Raw genomic sequence first — 14,826 nt, forward strand, 5'->3', positions numbered from 1 at the left:
TTTCTTCTGTTTGTAAGCATCTGTGTTCCATTTCCTCCACAAAGCAGTCCAAACATTTTCACCAATCCAATTAGGCTGTTTTTCCTCGCCCTTATTACGTGCGTAAGCCAACATAGATGAGAGACGCTTTAAAAAGCGGTGGTCAAATGAAGCCAAAACCGCGGCATCATGCTCTCTTTTCCAAGTACATTTAGTCTGTTGTTTGTTTAAATATACAAAATATTAAAAATATAATTAGTAATTCAGTAAATTAATCAAATGTATAAATAAATAGTAATTAAATAAATTAATCTAATGACTTACTTTGAAACAATGTAAAAACTGATCAACTTCCCTAATTTGAGGTGTCTTATCCTCTTTTATCTCACCCCAAGACAACCATGGTTTTTTATATTTCTCTTGTATGACTTCAGCAATTGCCTTTGCAGATGATTTAAAAGGAAGATATCTTCAAAGTTTATATGCAAATTAAATATAAAAATAAATTAATAAAATTAATAATGTATTTACATTGCAATAATAATGAAATATTTAATCAATCATAGTTTACATACCCATCTCCTTCTGGAATGATGACAATGCGGTTGTAGCAATCAACACATCCGGGATCCATTATTTCGTCTAAGGTATAAGGCTCTACTGGGACCTCCGGATATAGAGGAATAGCTCCACCACTAGTACCAATGGACGGCATCGGCATGAGAGATGGGTCATTAACAACACGTTTAGCAACTTTTTTCTTACCACGTGATGTTTTGGATATTCCTCGTATTGCCGCCGTTCCTGTTCCTCCCGATCCATCCGAACCTCCTGATCCTCCTGCAGATCCTCCTACTCCCGACACTGAAGCCATGTCTATATATATATATATCCATATCCATACATATATATAATATAATATATGTGTGTATACAATTAACATAAGATTAATTAATAATGAAGTATACATAAATAAATTATAACACTGACATAAATAAAGAAATATATATAAAATATAAAAATATATATATAAGGTGTCGTTCATTTCAATTACAATATATAATATTATAGATATAGATACACACATATATATATATAATTAATTAATTGTCTTCGTCTTCGTCTTCGTCATCATCGTCGTCGTCATTTGATGAGTGAATTAAGTCATTGCCTTCATCATTCTCTAATTCATCTATTTCTTGTTCATCAACTTCTTCTCCAATGTGTGACTCATGACAAAGTTGACTAATAGTCTCATCTCCAATCACATGATCCAAATTTGACATTTCATCCATTTGAAATGCAACTTCTTCATTTTGACCTGCTTCAACTTCTTCGATTCCACTCGTTGGTCTTGTTTTGATTGCAGCACACCAACTTTGTTTGCTTCTGACAGTTGATGGATAAGGAACATAATACACTTGTCTTACATTATGGGCCAAGGAAAATGGATCAAATCGTGGATATGTTTTGCTCATACGAATATCTACAATATTGGATATCAAATTTATTTTAGTTCCTCTGCTAGATGGATCAAACCACTTACAGTAAAACAACACCACTTTTTTCGCATAATCTAGGAACGTGTAGTCAATTTCGTAAATATGCTCAATTATGCCATAGAAATCTTCTACTACACCACTATCAGAGACACTTTTCATACAAACTCCACTATTAATTGTTTCTTTTCCTTCAGTCCAAGATTTAGAGACACTCGGGCCCATAGATAAGTGCCTTAAGTGGATGTTGATAGGAGTTTGTTCTCCGAGATGCACTTGTTGTTGAAACCATAATGGGAAATTTGAATGTATATCATCAGATGATTGTCCCGTATTTAAAAATGCCCTGATCGATGACCATATATATGGTGAATATCAATTTAATCATATAATTAAATATAATTAATATGAAGAGAAATTTGAAACGTACTCAATGTATGGTTTAACTTCGGTGCAGTTAATCAAAACGTGAACATGTGCCGCATTAAATACTTTGTCGCTTGGCCAGAAAATCGCAAAATCCCTACCAGCCTGATGACCAAACAAGCAAAAAACTGATAAAGCATGTGGATGACGTATAACACTATCAGTAGCGTTTCTTCCGTTAACTGGTGACAAAGTTTCGTTGTTGAAATAATGAGAACAAAAGTGTGTTGTTTCATAGTGAAGGTAAGATGAACAAATTGAGCCCTCAACTCTAGCTTTGTTTTTCAGCGACCGTTTAGAATAACCCATGAACCTATAATATACAAAGAGATGTATAATAAGCTCCATGTATATATAAGTTGAAGTATATTGAAAATCAAGTATATGTATATATATATATATATCACCTTTCAAATAGATACATCCATCTATACTGAACTGGTCCACCAAGCCTAGCTTCACTTGCAAGATGCACTGAGAGATGCTCCATGGAATCAAAAAACCCAGGAGGAAATACTTTCTCCAACTTACATAGAATGATCGGAATGTCATTTTCCATCTTGATGAGATCTTTATCATAGAGTGTTGAAGAACACAAATTCTTGAAATATTGACTCACTTCAATAAGTGGGTTCAATACATGTGTCGGTAAAGCACTAAAGGCAATAGGAAGTAAACACTCTAAAAATATATGACAATCATGACTTTTCATCCCATGCATCCTCCCATTTTCCACATCAGCACATCTTGCCAAATTAGAACAATAACCGTCAGGCGTCTTCAGCTCTTTGATCCAACGATAAACAGATTTGGCTTCATCAGTAGATAAAGTGTAATTCGCACGAGGTTTTAGGGTCTTGCCGTTTTGTTCCACCAACAACAAATCTGGTCGTCTGCAATATATACCTATGTCTTTTCTGGCTTTGTCATTATCTTTTGTTTTTCCTTTCACATTCATCACAGTATTAAATATGTTGTCAAAGAAATTTTTCTCAATATGCATTACATCGAGATTATGTCTCAAAAGATTATCTTTCCAATACGGTAGATCCCAAAAAATACATCTTTTTGTCCAATTGTGCCATTGTCCATAACCTTGTGGTTTACAGGCCACACCATTAACAACATGTACCTTTGGCATATCTTTTACTTTATTCCAAACTTGTTCTGATGTCAACTTAAGCGGGGGTCCTAGACTTTCTGCATAGCCCTTCATAAATGCAGCTTTGTTCCTTCTAAATGCATGATCAGCAGGTAAAAACCTACGATGCGAGTCAAACCACGATGCTTTCCCGCCAAATTTTAAAGTAAATGCTTTTGTATCTTCCATACAAATAGGACAAGCTAATTTACCATGGGTGCCCCATCCTGACAACATCCCATAAGCGGGGAAATCATTAATGGTCCACATCAATGCAGCTCTCATCATAAAATTTTCTCTCCGAGCAATATCATATGTCAAGACACCATTCCACAACCTCTTTAAATCGTCAATCAAAGGTTGTAAAAAAATATCAATACCAGTTGTAGGATTAGAAGGACCTGGTATCACAACAGCTAAGAACATATAAGGTTTAGACATACACATATCAGGAGGAAGATTGTAAGGAGTAACAATAACCTGCCAACAAGAATAAGGAGTAGACGATGCTTGTATGTAAGGCGTAAATCGATTTGAGGATAATCCAAGTCTTACATTGCGTGGATCTGACTCAAAATCAGGATGCATTTGATCAAAGTGTTTCCATGCCTGACCATCAGACGGATGTCGCAACTCGCTTGAATTTCTTCTATTCTCATAATGCCGCGTCATCTTTCCTGCAGTTTGTATTGATGCAAACAATCTCTGCAATCTTGATACAATAGGTAGGTAAAACATTGCTTTCCTTGGAATTGATTTTCCCCTACTTACCCTAGAGTTATTCCTTTGGTTATACCTTGGTTGTTGACAAAACTTGCATTCAACTAAGTTAGCATCATTCATACCAAATTCGTTGTCATAATACAACATACAACCTTTAACACAACAATCAATCCTCTTGACACCTAATCCTAACTTTGACACTAACCATTTCGCATCATAATAACTTTGCGGCAAACCATCTCTAACAGGTGTTGCGTCTAGCATCATTTTAGTCATCAAATCCAAAGCTAAATCAGGAACATGCAATTCAGACTTTAGACCTAATAGTCTAATACACATTGATAACTTTGAGTTTGAAGAACCTTCAAACAACGGTTTATTTGTCTCTTTCAAAAGACCATAAAATCTCTAAGCTTCTTCATTGGGAAGTCCATCGGTATCGTCATATTGATCTTCATTGAATGACAAATTAACCCCAACAGCATCCGAGATCATATCATTCATCGCCTCAAAGTGTTGATAGTTATAATAATCTATACCTAACATGGTAGTACTACTTGAAGGACCTGTGTTATAATTCTCCATAGATGTACTAGTATTAGGCGCCGCTGGAGACTCTTCTCCATGATTAGTCCAAATCCAGTAGTTAGGCATAAATCCATCTGCATACAAATGCACTCTTATTTCATCTTCACTTTTAAACCGTCTACATCGACATAAACAACATGGACATCTCATTCCCCCTTCATCTTGGACAATTTGTTGCACTCTCGCAAAATTCAGAAAGTCTTCAACCTTGTTAGCAAAACGTTGTTTAAGACCCTTTCTTCCAGGAAAATTCCTATCGTACATCCAACTACGGTATAAATCCATATATATATATATATATCAATGTTTTATATATTAATTGCTTTATTTTTCAAAAGCATTATATATAAACTTTGACATATTTATATGTCAATTAGGGGAGCATGCATCTGCACACAATATAATATATTATTACCAATACAATAAATATATATAAACCGAAATAAAATTATATATATATATCAATACAATATAATATATTATTATCAATACAATACAATAATATATAATATATTATTATCAATATAATATATATATCAATACAATAAATTATATATATCAATACAATAAATATATATAAACCTATATAAAATTTTAAATGATGTTTTTTTAAAAATCAAGACTAATAATCAAGACTTATTTATAACAAAAAATAATAATATCATCAATTTTAATAATGTTTTTTTTAAATAATTATATTAAAATCAATATATTTTAACCGTGTTTGAAACTTTTATTTATTATATATTATGTAAACAACATCCTTCCTATTTTTTTAAAAATAAATCTATAATAACACACACACACACACACACACACATATATATATATATATATTACTAATCTATATTTTAAAAATAATATATATATTTACTAATCTAAATTTAAAATATATAAAATACTAACTTGATACCAAGTAGCGTCTGACTTGAAGCTTTCACTCACGTACGATGCTTACAAGTCCTCGAAGTAATTAACAACCACTGTAAAAAATAAATTCAATAATATTAATTACTTAAATCAAATCAAAAAGTATAATTAAAAAACTACATATATAATATAATATATACTTACCAAAATTAAATCAAGCTTGATGAATATTTTGTGTAGAGAGAAGGTGGAGAGAATAGTTAGAAGGAGGTTTTAGAGAGAAGTTAGAAGTGAAAAAATGAAAGAGGAGTGGAGTAATATATATAGGGTATGCTTGATCATTTGTGGCGGCCAAAGCAGCCACAATGACCAACAGATATTAGGCATTTGTGGCGGCTTGGGCGGCCAGAACGTGCCAACGGTACTATTGTTGTTTGTGGCGGCCTTTGCCGCCACAAAATGTAACGGTCTAATTGTTTGTGGCGGCCTGGGCGGCCAGAAATGGCAATGTCATTGTGCTTCCTTTGTGGCGGCCTATGCAACCATAAATGCCAACGTACACTTGCTTTTGTGTCGGCCTATGCAGCCACCAATGCACATCTCTCTTCAGTCATTTGTGACGGCTTTGCCCCTCACAAAATTTATTTTTTGTGGCTGTAAAAGGCCTCACAAAATTCTTAAAAATTTAACTGGATTTTGTGGCTGCTTAAGCCCTCACAAAATCACAACGTTGTGACTTTGTGAGGGCTTAGGAAGCCACAAAATCCAGTTAAATGTTTACAAATTTGTGAGGGCTTTTTCAGCCACAAATAAAGACTAATTTCAATTTTGGTATTTGTTAGGGTTTTTTCGGTCACTAATTTGTGAGGGTTTTATTCGACCACAAAATATTTATAAAGTTGGCCACAAAATAGTGTTTTTCTTGTAGTGTATGGTTTAGGGTTAAGGGTCTAGGTAATATCTAGTCCATTTTGTTTCTTAATAAATGTAGTTTGTCGAATAAGTGCATAAGTCTCATTAGATTTAGAAGACTAATTTCAATTTTGGTATTTGTTAGGGTTTTTTCGGTCACTAATTTGTGAGGGTTTTATTCGACCACAAAATATTTATAAAGTTGGCCACAAAATAGTGTTTTTCTTGTAGTGTATGGTTTAGGGTTAAGGGTCTAGGTAATATCTAGTCCATTTTGTTTCTTAATAAATGTAGTTTGTCGAATAAGTGCATAAGTCTCATTGGTTTTAGATTTTGGTTATTTTGGTTTTTGATATGTTTCTTTTTGTACAATTTATTTCTTATTAATTGTAGTTCGTCCAATATGTACAAAAATCAAAACGCATTAATATTTTAGGTCAATTTGGTCTTTTATAGGTTTAGGAATTAGAGTTTAGGTTTTAGGATTTACGTCTTCAGTGTTTGGTTTTAGAAATTTGGTTTTTGGTATTTGGTTTTAGGTTTTAGGGTTTAGGGTATAGAGTTTAGGGTCTAGGGTTTAGGGTTTAGGGTTTAGGGTTTAGGGTTTATGGTTTATGGTTTATGGTTTATGGTTTATGGTTTATGGTTTATGGTTTATGGTTTATGGTTTATGGTTTATGGTTTATGGTTTATGGTTTATGGTTTATGGTTTATGGTTTATGGTTTATGGTTTATGGTTTATGGTTTATGGTTTATGGTTTATGGTTTATGGTTTATGGTTTATGGTTTATGGTTTATGGTTTATGGTTTATGGTTTATGGTTTATGGTTTATGGTTTATGGTTTATGGTTTATGGTTTATGGTTTATGGTTTATGGTTTATGGTTTATGGTTTATGGTTTATGGTTTATGGTTTATGGTTTATGGTTTATGGTTTATGGTTTATGGTTTATGGTTTATGGTTTATGGTTTATGGTTTATGGTTTATGGTTTATGGTTTATGGTTTATGGTTTATGGTTTATGGTTTATGGTTTAAGGTTTAGGCTTTACGATTTAGTGTTTTGCGTTTCGGGTTTATGTTTTAGGGTTAAGAGTCTACGTCATATCTAGTCCTTTTTGTTTCTTAATCAATGTAGTTCGTCGAATAAGTGCATAAGTGTTACTAGATTTTGATTTTAGGTCATTTTTGTTTTTGTTATGTTTCATTCTGTCAATTTTAATTCTTATATATGTAGTTGGTCCAATAATTACAAAAGTCTCAATATATTAATATTTTAGGTTATTTTGTTCTTTACTAGGTTAAGGGCTTAGGGTTTTGGGTTTAGGTTTTATGGTTTAAGGGCCTAGGTCTATTCTAGTCCATTTTGGTTTTAACCAATGTATTTCATGATATAATTAAAAGCATAATTCTCAATGGATAAAGATTTTACGTCATTTTGTTGTTTACTAGGTGGAATCTAGTCCATTTTTTTTTCTAAAATAGTGTAGTTCGTCTAATAAGTGCAAAAGATTCAATATATTAAAATTTTAGGTCATTGTGGAATTTGTTATATTTTTGTTGTTGTCCATTTTAGTTGTTATTAAATGTGGTTGAACCTATTACTGCAAAAGTGTCACTTGATTTAGATTTTAGGACGTTTTGGTTTTTGATATGTTTCGTTTTTTCCATTTTAGTTCTTATTCATTTTATTGTTTAGGGCTTGGGATTTAGGATTTAATATTAAGGGTTAAGGGTCTAGGTCTATTCTAGTTCATTTTGGTTCTTAATAAATGTAGTTCGTCGAATAAATGCATAAGTCTCATTGGATTTAGATTTTAGGTTATTTTGGTTTTTGATATGTTTCCTTTTGTCCATTTTAGTTCTTATTTATTGTAGTTCGTTCAATAAGTTGAAAAGTCTCAATGCATTAATATTTTAGGTCATTTTCGTCTTTACTAGGTTAAGGGATTAAGGTTTAGTGCTTATGGTTTAAGGTTTAGGGTTAATGATTAAGGATCTAGGTCTATTATAGACCATTTTTCTTCTTAATCAATGTAGTTTGTCGAATTAGGGCATCAATCAAACTTGTTTTCGATTTTGGTTATTTTCGTTTTTGATATTTTTTTGTGTACAATTTTTTTCTTAGTCATTGTAGTTTGTCCAATAAGTACAAAAGTCAAAATGCATTAATATTTTAGGTCATTTTGGTCTATTTTAGGTTTAGGGATTAGAGTTTAGGGTTTTGGATTTAGGTCTTCAGTGTTTGGTTTTAGAATTTTGTTTTTGGTTTTTGGTTTTAGGTTTTCGGTTTTAGGTTTTTGGGTTTAGGGTTTAGGGTATAGGGTTTAGGGTTTAGGGTTTAGGGTTTATGGTTTATGGTTTAGGCTTTAGGGTTTAGGCTTTAGGATTTAGTGTTTTGCGTTTCGGGTTTATGGTTTAGGCTTTAGTGTTTTGCGGTTCAGGTTTATTGTTAAGGGTTATGGGACTAGGTCATATCTAGTCCATTTTGTTTCTAAAACAATGTAGTTCGTCTAATAAGTGCAAAAGAATCAATATATTAAAATTTTAGGTCATTTTGGAATTTGTTATGTTTTTTTGTCGTTGTCCATTTTAGTTGTTAATCAATGTAGTTCAACCTATTAGTGCAAAAGTGTCACTTGATTTAGATTTTAGGACATTTTGGTTTTTGATATGTTTCTTTTTTTCGATTTTAGTTCTTATTTATTTTAGGGTTTAGGGTTTGATATGTTTCTTTTTTTCCGTTTCCATTTTAGTTCTTTTTTATTTTAGGGTTTAGGGTGTAGGGTATAGGGTATAGGGTATTGGGTGTAGGGTGTAGGGTGTAGGGTGTAGGGTGTAGGGTGTAGGGTGTAGGGTGTAGGGTGTAGGGTGTAGGGTGTAGGGTGTAGGGTGTAGGGTGTAGGGTGTAGGGTGTAGGGTGTAGGGTGTAGTTGTAGTTCGTCCAATAAGTACAAAAGTCATAATGCATTAATATTTTAGGTCATTTTCGTCTTTTTTAGGTTTAGGGATTAGAGTTTAGGTTTTAGGATTTAGGTCTTCAGTGTTTGGTTTTAGGATTTTGGTTTTTGGTTTTAGGTTTTAAGTTTTAGAGTGTAGGGTGTAGGGTGTAGGGTGTAGGGTTTAGGGTTTAGGGTTTAGGGTGTAGGGTATAGGGTATAGGGTATAGGGTATAGGGTGTAGGGTGTAGGGTGTAGGGTGTGGTTTATGGTTTATGGTTTATGGTTTATGGTTTATGGTTTATGGTTTATGGTTTATGGTTTATGGTTTATGGTTTATGGTTTATGGTTTATGGTTTATGGTTTATGGTTTATGGTTTATGGTTTATGGTTTATGGTTTATGGTTTATGGTTTATGGTTTATGGTTTATGGTTTATGGTTTATGGTTTATGGTTTATGGTTTATGGTTTATGGTTTATGGTTTATGGTTTATGGTTTATGGTTTATGGTTTATGGTTTATGGTTTATGGTTTATGGTTTATGGTTTATGGTTTATGGTTTATGGTTTATGGTTTATGGTTTATGGTTTATGGTTTATGGTTTATGGTTTATGGTTTATGGTTTATGGTTTATGGTTTATGGTTTATGGTTTATGGTTTATGGTTTATGGTTTATGGTTTATGGTTTAAGGTTTAGGCTTTACGATTTAGTGTTTTGCGTTTCGGGTTTATGTTTTAGGGTTAAGAGTCTACGTCATATCTAGTCCTTTTTGTTTCTTAATCAATGTAGTTCGTCGAATAAGTGCATAAGTGTTACTAGATTTTGATTTTAGGTCATTTTTGTTTTTGTTATGTTTCATTCTGTCAATTTTAATTCTTATATATGTAGTTGGTCCAATAATTACAAAAGTCTCAATATATTAATATTTTAGGTTATTTTGTTCTTTACTAGGTTAAGGGCTTAGGGTTTTGGGTTTAGGTTTTATGGTTTAAGGGCCTAGGTCTATTCTAGTCCATTTTGGTTTTAACCAATGTATTTCATGATATAATTAAAAGCATAATTCTCAATGGATAAAGATTTTACGTCATTTTGTTGTTTACTAGGTGGAATCTAGTCCATTTTTTTTTCTAAAATAGTGTAGTTCGTCTAATAAGTGCAAAAGATTCAATATATTAAAATTTTAGGTCATTGTGGAATTTGTTATATTTTTGTTGTTGTCCATTTTAGTTGTTATTAAATGTGGTTGAACCTATTACTGCAAAAGTGTCACTTGATTTAGATTTTAGGACGTTTTGGTTTTTGATATGTTTCGTTTTTTCCATTTTAGTTCTTATTCATTTTATTGTTTAGGGCTTGGGATTTAGGATTTAATATTAAGGGTTAAGGGTCTAGGTCTATTCTAGTTCATTTTGGTTCTTAATAAATGTAGTTCGTCGAATAAATGCATAAGTCTCATTGGATTTAGATTTTAGGTTATTTTGGTTTTTGATATGTTTCCTTTTGTCCATTTTAGTTCTTATTTATTGTAGTTCGTTCAATAAGTTGAAAAGTCTCAATGCATTAATATTTTAGGTCATTTTCGTCTTTACTAGGTTAAGGGATTAAGGTTTAGTGCTTATGGTTTAAGGTTTAGGGTTAATGATTAAGGATCTAGGTCTATTATAGACCATTTTTCTTCTTAATCAATGTAGTTTGTCGAATTAGGGCATCAATCAAACTTGTTTTCGATTTTGGTTATTTTCGTTTTTGATATTTTTTTTTGTACAATTTTTTTCTTAGTCATTGTAGTTTGTCCAATAAGTACAAAAGTCAAAATGCATTAATATTTTAGGTCATTTTCGTCTTTACTAGGTTAAGGGATTAAGGTTTAGTGCTTATGGTTTAAGGTTTAGGGTTAATGATTAAGGATCTAGGTCTATTATAGACCATTTTTCTTCTTAATCAATGTAGTTTGTCGAATTAGGGCATCAATCAAACTTGTTTTCGATTTTGGTTATTTTCGTTTTTGATATTTTTTTTTGTACAATTTTTTTCTTAGTCATTGTAGTTTGTCCAATAAGTACAAAAGTCAAAATGCATTAATATTTTAGGTCATTTTGGTCTATTTTAGGTTTAGGGATTAGAGTTTAGGTTTTTGGATTTAGGTCTTCAGTGTTTGGTTTTAGAATTTTGTTTTTGGTTTTTGGTTTTAGGTTTTCGGTTTTAGGTTTTTGGGTTTAGGGTTTAGGGTATAGGGTATAGGGTTTAGGGTTTAGGGTTCAGGGTTTAGGGTTTATGGTTTATGGTTTAGGCTTTAGGGTTTAGGCTTTAGGATTTAGTGTTTTGCGTTTCGGGTTTATGGTTTAGGCTTTAGTGTTTTGCGGTTCAGGTTTATTGTTAAGGGTTATGGGACTAGGTCATATCTAGTCCATTTTGTTTCTAAAACAATGTAGTTCGTCTAATAAGTGCAAAAGAATCAATATATTAAAATTTTAGGTCATTTTGGAATTTGTTATGTTTTTTTGTCGTTGTCCATTTTAGTTGTTAATCAATGTAGTTCAACCTATTAGTGCAAAAGTGTCACTTGATTTAGATTTTAGGACATTTTGGTTTTTGATATGTTTCTTTTTTTCCATTTTAGTTCTTATTTATTTTAGGGTTTAGGGTTTGATATGTTTCTTTTTTTCCGTTTCCATTTTAGTTCTTATTTATTTTAGGGTTTAGGGTGTAGGGTATAGGGTATTGGGTGTAGGGTGTAGGGTGTAGGGTGTAGGGTGTAGGGTGTAGGGTGTAGGGTATAGGGTATAGGGTATAGGGTATAGGGTATAACATATAGGGTATAGGGTATAGGGTATAGGGTAAGGTTTTAGGTTTTAGGTTTTTGGTTTTAGGTTTTAGGTTTTAGGTTTTTGGTTTTAGGTTTTAGGTTTTAGGTTTTTGGTTTTAGGTTTTAGGTTTTAGGTTTTTGGTTTTAGGTTTTAGGTTTTAGGTTTTTGGTTTTAGGTTTTAGGTTTTAGGTTTTTGGTTTTAGGTTTTAGGTTTTAGGTTTTATGTTTTAGGTTTTAGGTTTTAGGTTTTATGTTTTAGGTTTTAGGTTTTAGGTTTTATGTTTTAGGTTTTAGGTTTTAGGTTTTATGTTTTAGGTTTTAGGTTTTAGGTTTTATGTTTTAGGTTTTAGGTTTTAGGTTTTATGTTTTAGGTTTTAGGTTTTAGGTTTTAGGTTTTAGGTTTTAGGTTTTAGGTTTTAGGTTTTAGGTTTTAGGTTTTAGGTTTTAGGTTTTAGGTTTTAGGTTTTAGGTTTTAGGTTTTAGGTTTTAGGTTTTAGGTTTTAGGTTTTAGGTTTTAGGTTTTAGGTTTTAGGTTTTAGGTTTTAGGTTTTAGGTTTTAGGTTTTAGGTTTTAGGTTTTAGGTTTTAGGTTTTAGTGTTTAGGGTTTAGGGATTAGGGTATAGGGTTTAGGGTATAGGTTTTAGGGTTTAGGGTTTAGGGTTCAGGGTTCAGGGTTTAGGGTTTAGGGTTTATGGTTTACGGTTTACGGTTTACGGTTTATGGTTTATGGTTTAGGGTTTAGGGTTTAGGGTTTATGGTTTAGGCTTTAGTGTGTTCCAGTTCGGGTTTTATGTTAAGGGTTAAGGGTCTAGGTCATATCTAGTCCATTTTGTTTCTTAATCAATGTAGTTCGTCGAATAAGTGTAAAAGACTCAATATATCTAGTCCATTTTGTTTCTAAAACAATGTAGTTCGTCTAATAAGTGCAAAAGAATCAATATATTAAAATTTTTGGTAATTTTGGAGTTTGTTATGTTTTTAGTTGTTGTCCATTTTAGTTGTTAATCAATGTAGTTCAACCTATTAGTGCAAAAGTGTCACTTGATTTAGTTCAACCTATTAGGGTTTTGGGTTTATTGTTTAGAGTTAAGGGTCTAGGCTTTAGTTCTTATTCATTTTAGGGTTTGGGGTTTTGGGATTTAGGATTTAAGATTAAGGGTTAAGGGTCTAGGTCTATTCTAGGTCATTTTGGTTCTTAATAAATGTAGTTCGTTGAATAAGTGCATAAGTCTCATTGGATTTAGATTTTATGTTATTTTGGTTTTTGATATGTTTCTTTTTGTCCAATTTAGTTCTTATTCATTGTAGTTCGTCCAATAAGTTGAAAAGTCTCAATGCATTAATATTCTATGTCTTTTTCGTCTTTACTAGGTTAAGGGATTAAGGTTTAGTGTTTATGGTTTAAGGTTTAGGATTAACGATTAAGGATCTGGGTCTATTAAAGACCATTTCTCTTCTTAATCAATATAGTTCGTCGAATTAGTGCATCAATCTAACTAGTTTTAGATTTTGGTTTTTGATATGTTTCTTTTGGTACAATTTATTTCTTATTCATTGTAGTTCGTCCAATAAGTACAAAAGTCAAAATGCATTAATATTTTAGGTCATTTTGGTCTTTTTTAGGTGTAGGGATTAGAGTTTAGGTTTTTGGATTTAGGTCTTCAGTGTTTGGTTTTTGGATTTTGGTTTTTGGTTTTTTGTTTTAGGTTTTAGGTTTTAGGGTTTATGGTATAGGGTATAGGGTATAGGGTATAGGGTTTAGGGTTCAGGGTTTTGGGTTTAGGGTTTAGGGTTTTGGGTTTAGGGTTTAGGGTTTAGGGTTTAGGGTTTAGGGTTTAGGGTTTAGGGTTTAGGGTTTAGGGTATAGGGTTTAGGGTTTATGGTTTATGGTTTATGGTTTATGGTCTATGGTTTATGGTTTATGGTTTATGGTTTAGGCATTACGATTTAGTGTTTCGCGTTTCGGCTTTATGATTTACGGTTAAGGGTCTAGGTCATATCTAGTCCATTTTGTTTCTTAATCAATGTAGTTCGTCGAATAAGCCCATAAGTGTTACTAGATTTTGATTTTAGGTCATTTTTGTTTTTGTTATGTTTCTTTCTGTCAATTTTAGTTCTTATATATGTAGTTTTTCCAATAAGTACAAAAGTCTCAATACATTAATAGTTTAGGTTATTTTGGTCTTTACTAGGGTAAGGGATTAAGGTTTAGGATTTAGGGTTTAGGTTTTATGGTTTACAGGCCTATGTCTATTCTAGTCCATTTTGGTTTTAACCAATGTATTTCATGATATAATTAGAAGCATAATTCTCAATGGATATAGATTTTAGGTCATTTTGTTGTTTACTAGGTTGAATCTAGTCCATTTTGTTTCTAAAACAGTGTAGTTCGTCTAATAAGTGCAAAAGATTCAATATATTAAAATTTTAGGTCATTGTGGAATTTGTTATGTTTTTTGTTGTTGTCCATTTTAGTTGTTAATCAATGTAGTTCAACCTATTAGTGCAAAAGTGTCACTTGATTTAGATTTTAGGATGTTTTGGTTTTTGATATGTTTCTTTTTTTTTTTCGTTTTAGTTCTTATTCATTGTAGTTCATCTTGGTTCTTAATAAATGTAGTTCATTGAATAAGTGCATAAGCCTCATTAGATTTAGATTTTAGGTTGTTTTGGTTTTTGATAAGTTTCTTTTTGTCCATTTTAGTTCTTATTCATTGTAGTTCGTCCAAAAAGTTGAAAAGTCTCAATGCATTAATATTCTAGGTCATTGTCGTCTTTACTAGGTTAAGGGATTAAGGTTTAGTGTTTATGGTTGAAGGTTTAGGGTTAACGATTAAGGATCTAAGTCTATTATAGACCATTTCTTTTCTTAATCAATGTAGTTCGTCGAATAAGTGCATAAGTGTTACTAGATTTTGATTTTAGGTCATTTTTGTTTCTATT

General features: G+C 31.9%; 1 protein-coding gene across 1 annotated transcript; it reads right to left on the reverse strand.

The window, feature by feature from the left end:
• Nucleotides 1-291: 291 nt before the first annotated feature.
• Nucleotides 292-946, reverse strand: LOC140919661 (uncharacterized). The gene is made up of 2 exons (XM_073366265.1): nucleotides 555-946; nucleotides 292-448 (listed from the first exon to the last, which is right to left on the reverse strand). The coding sequence occupies exons 1-2, from the start codon at nucleotides 920-922 to the stop codon at nucleotides 292-294; spliced, it is 525 nt and encodes a 174-aa protein (XP_073222366.1). The 5' UTR covers nucleotides 923-946.
• Between the last annotated feature and the right edge of the window lie 13,880 nt (nucleotides 947-14,826).

This window comes from Cicer arietinum, chromosome 3, assembly GCF_000331145.2.
Source record: "Cicer arietinum cultivar CDC Frontier isolate Library 1 chromosome 3, Cicar.CDCFrontier_v2.0, whole genome shotgun sequence".
Taxonomy (NCBI): Eukaryota; Viridiplantae; Streptophyta; class Magnoliopsida; order Fabales; family Fabaceae; genus Cicer; species Cicer arietinum.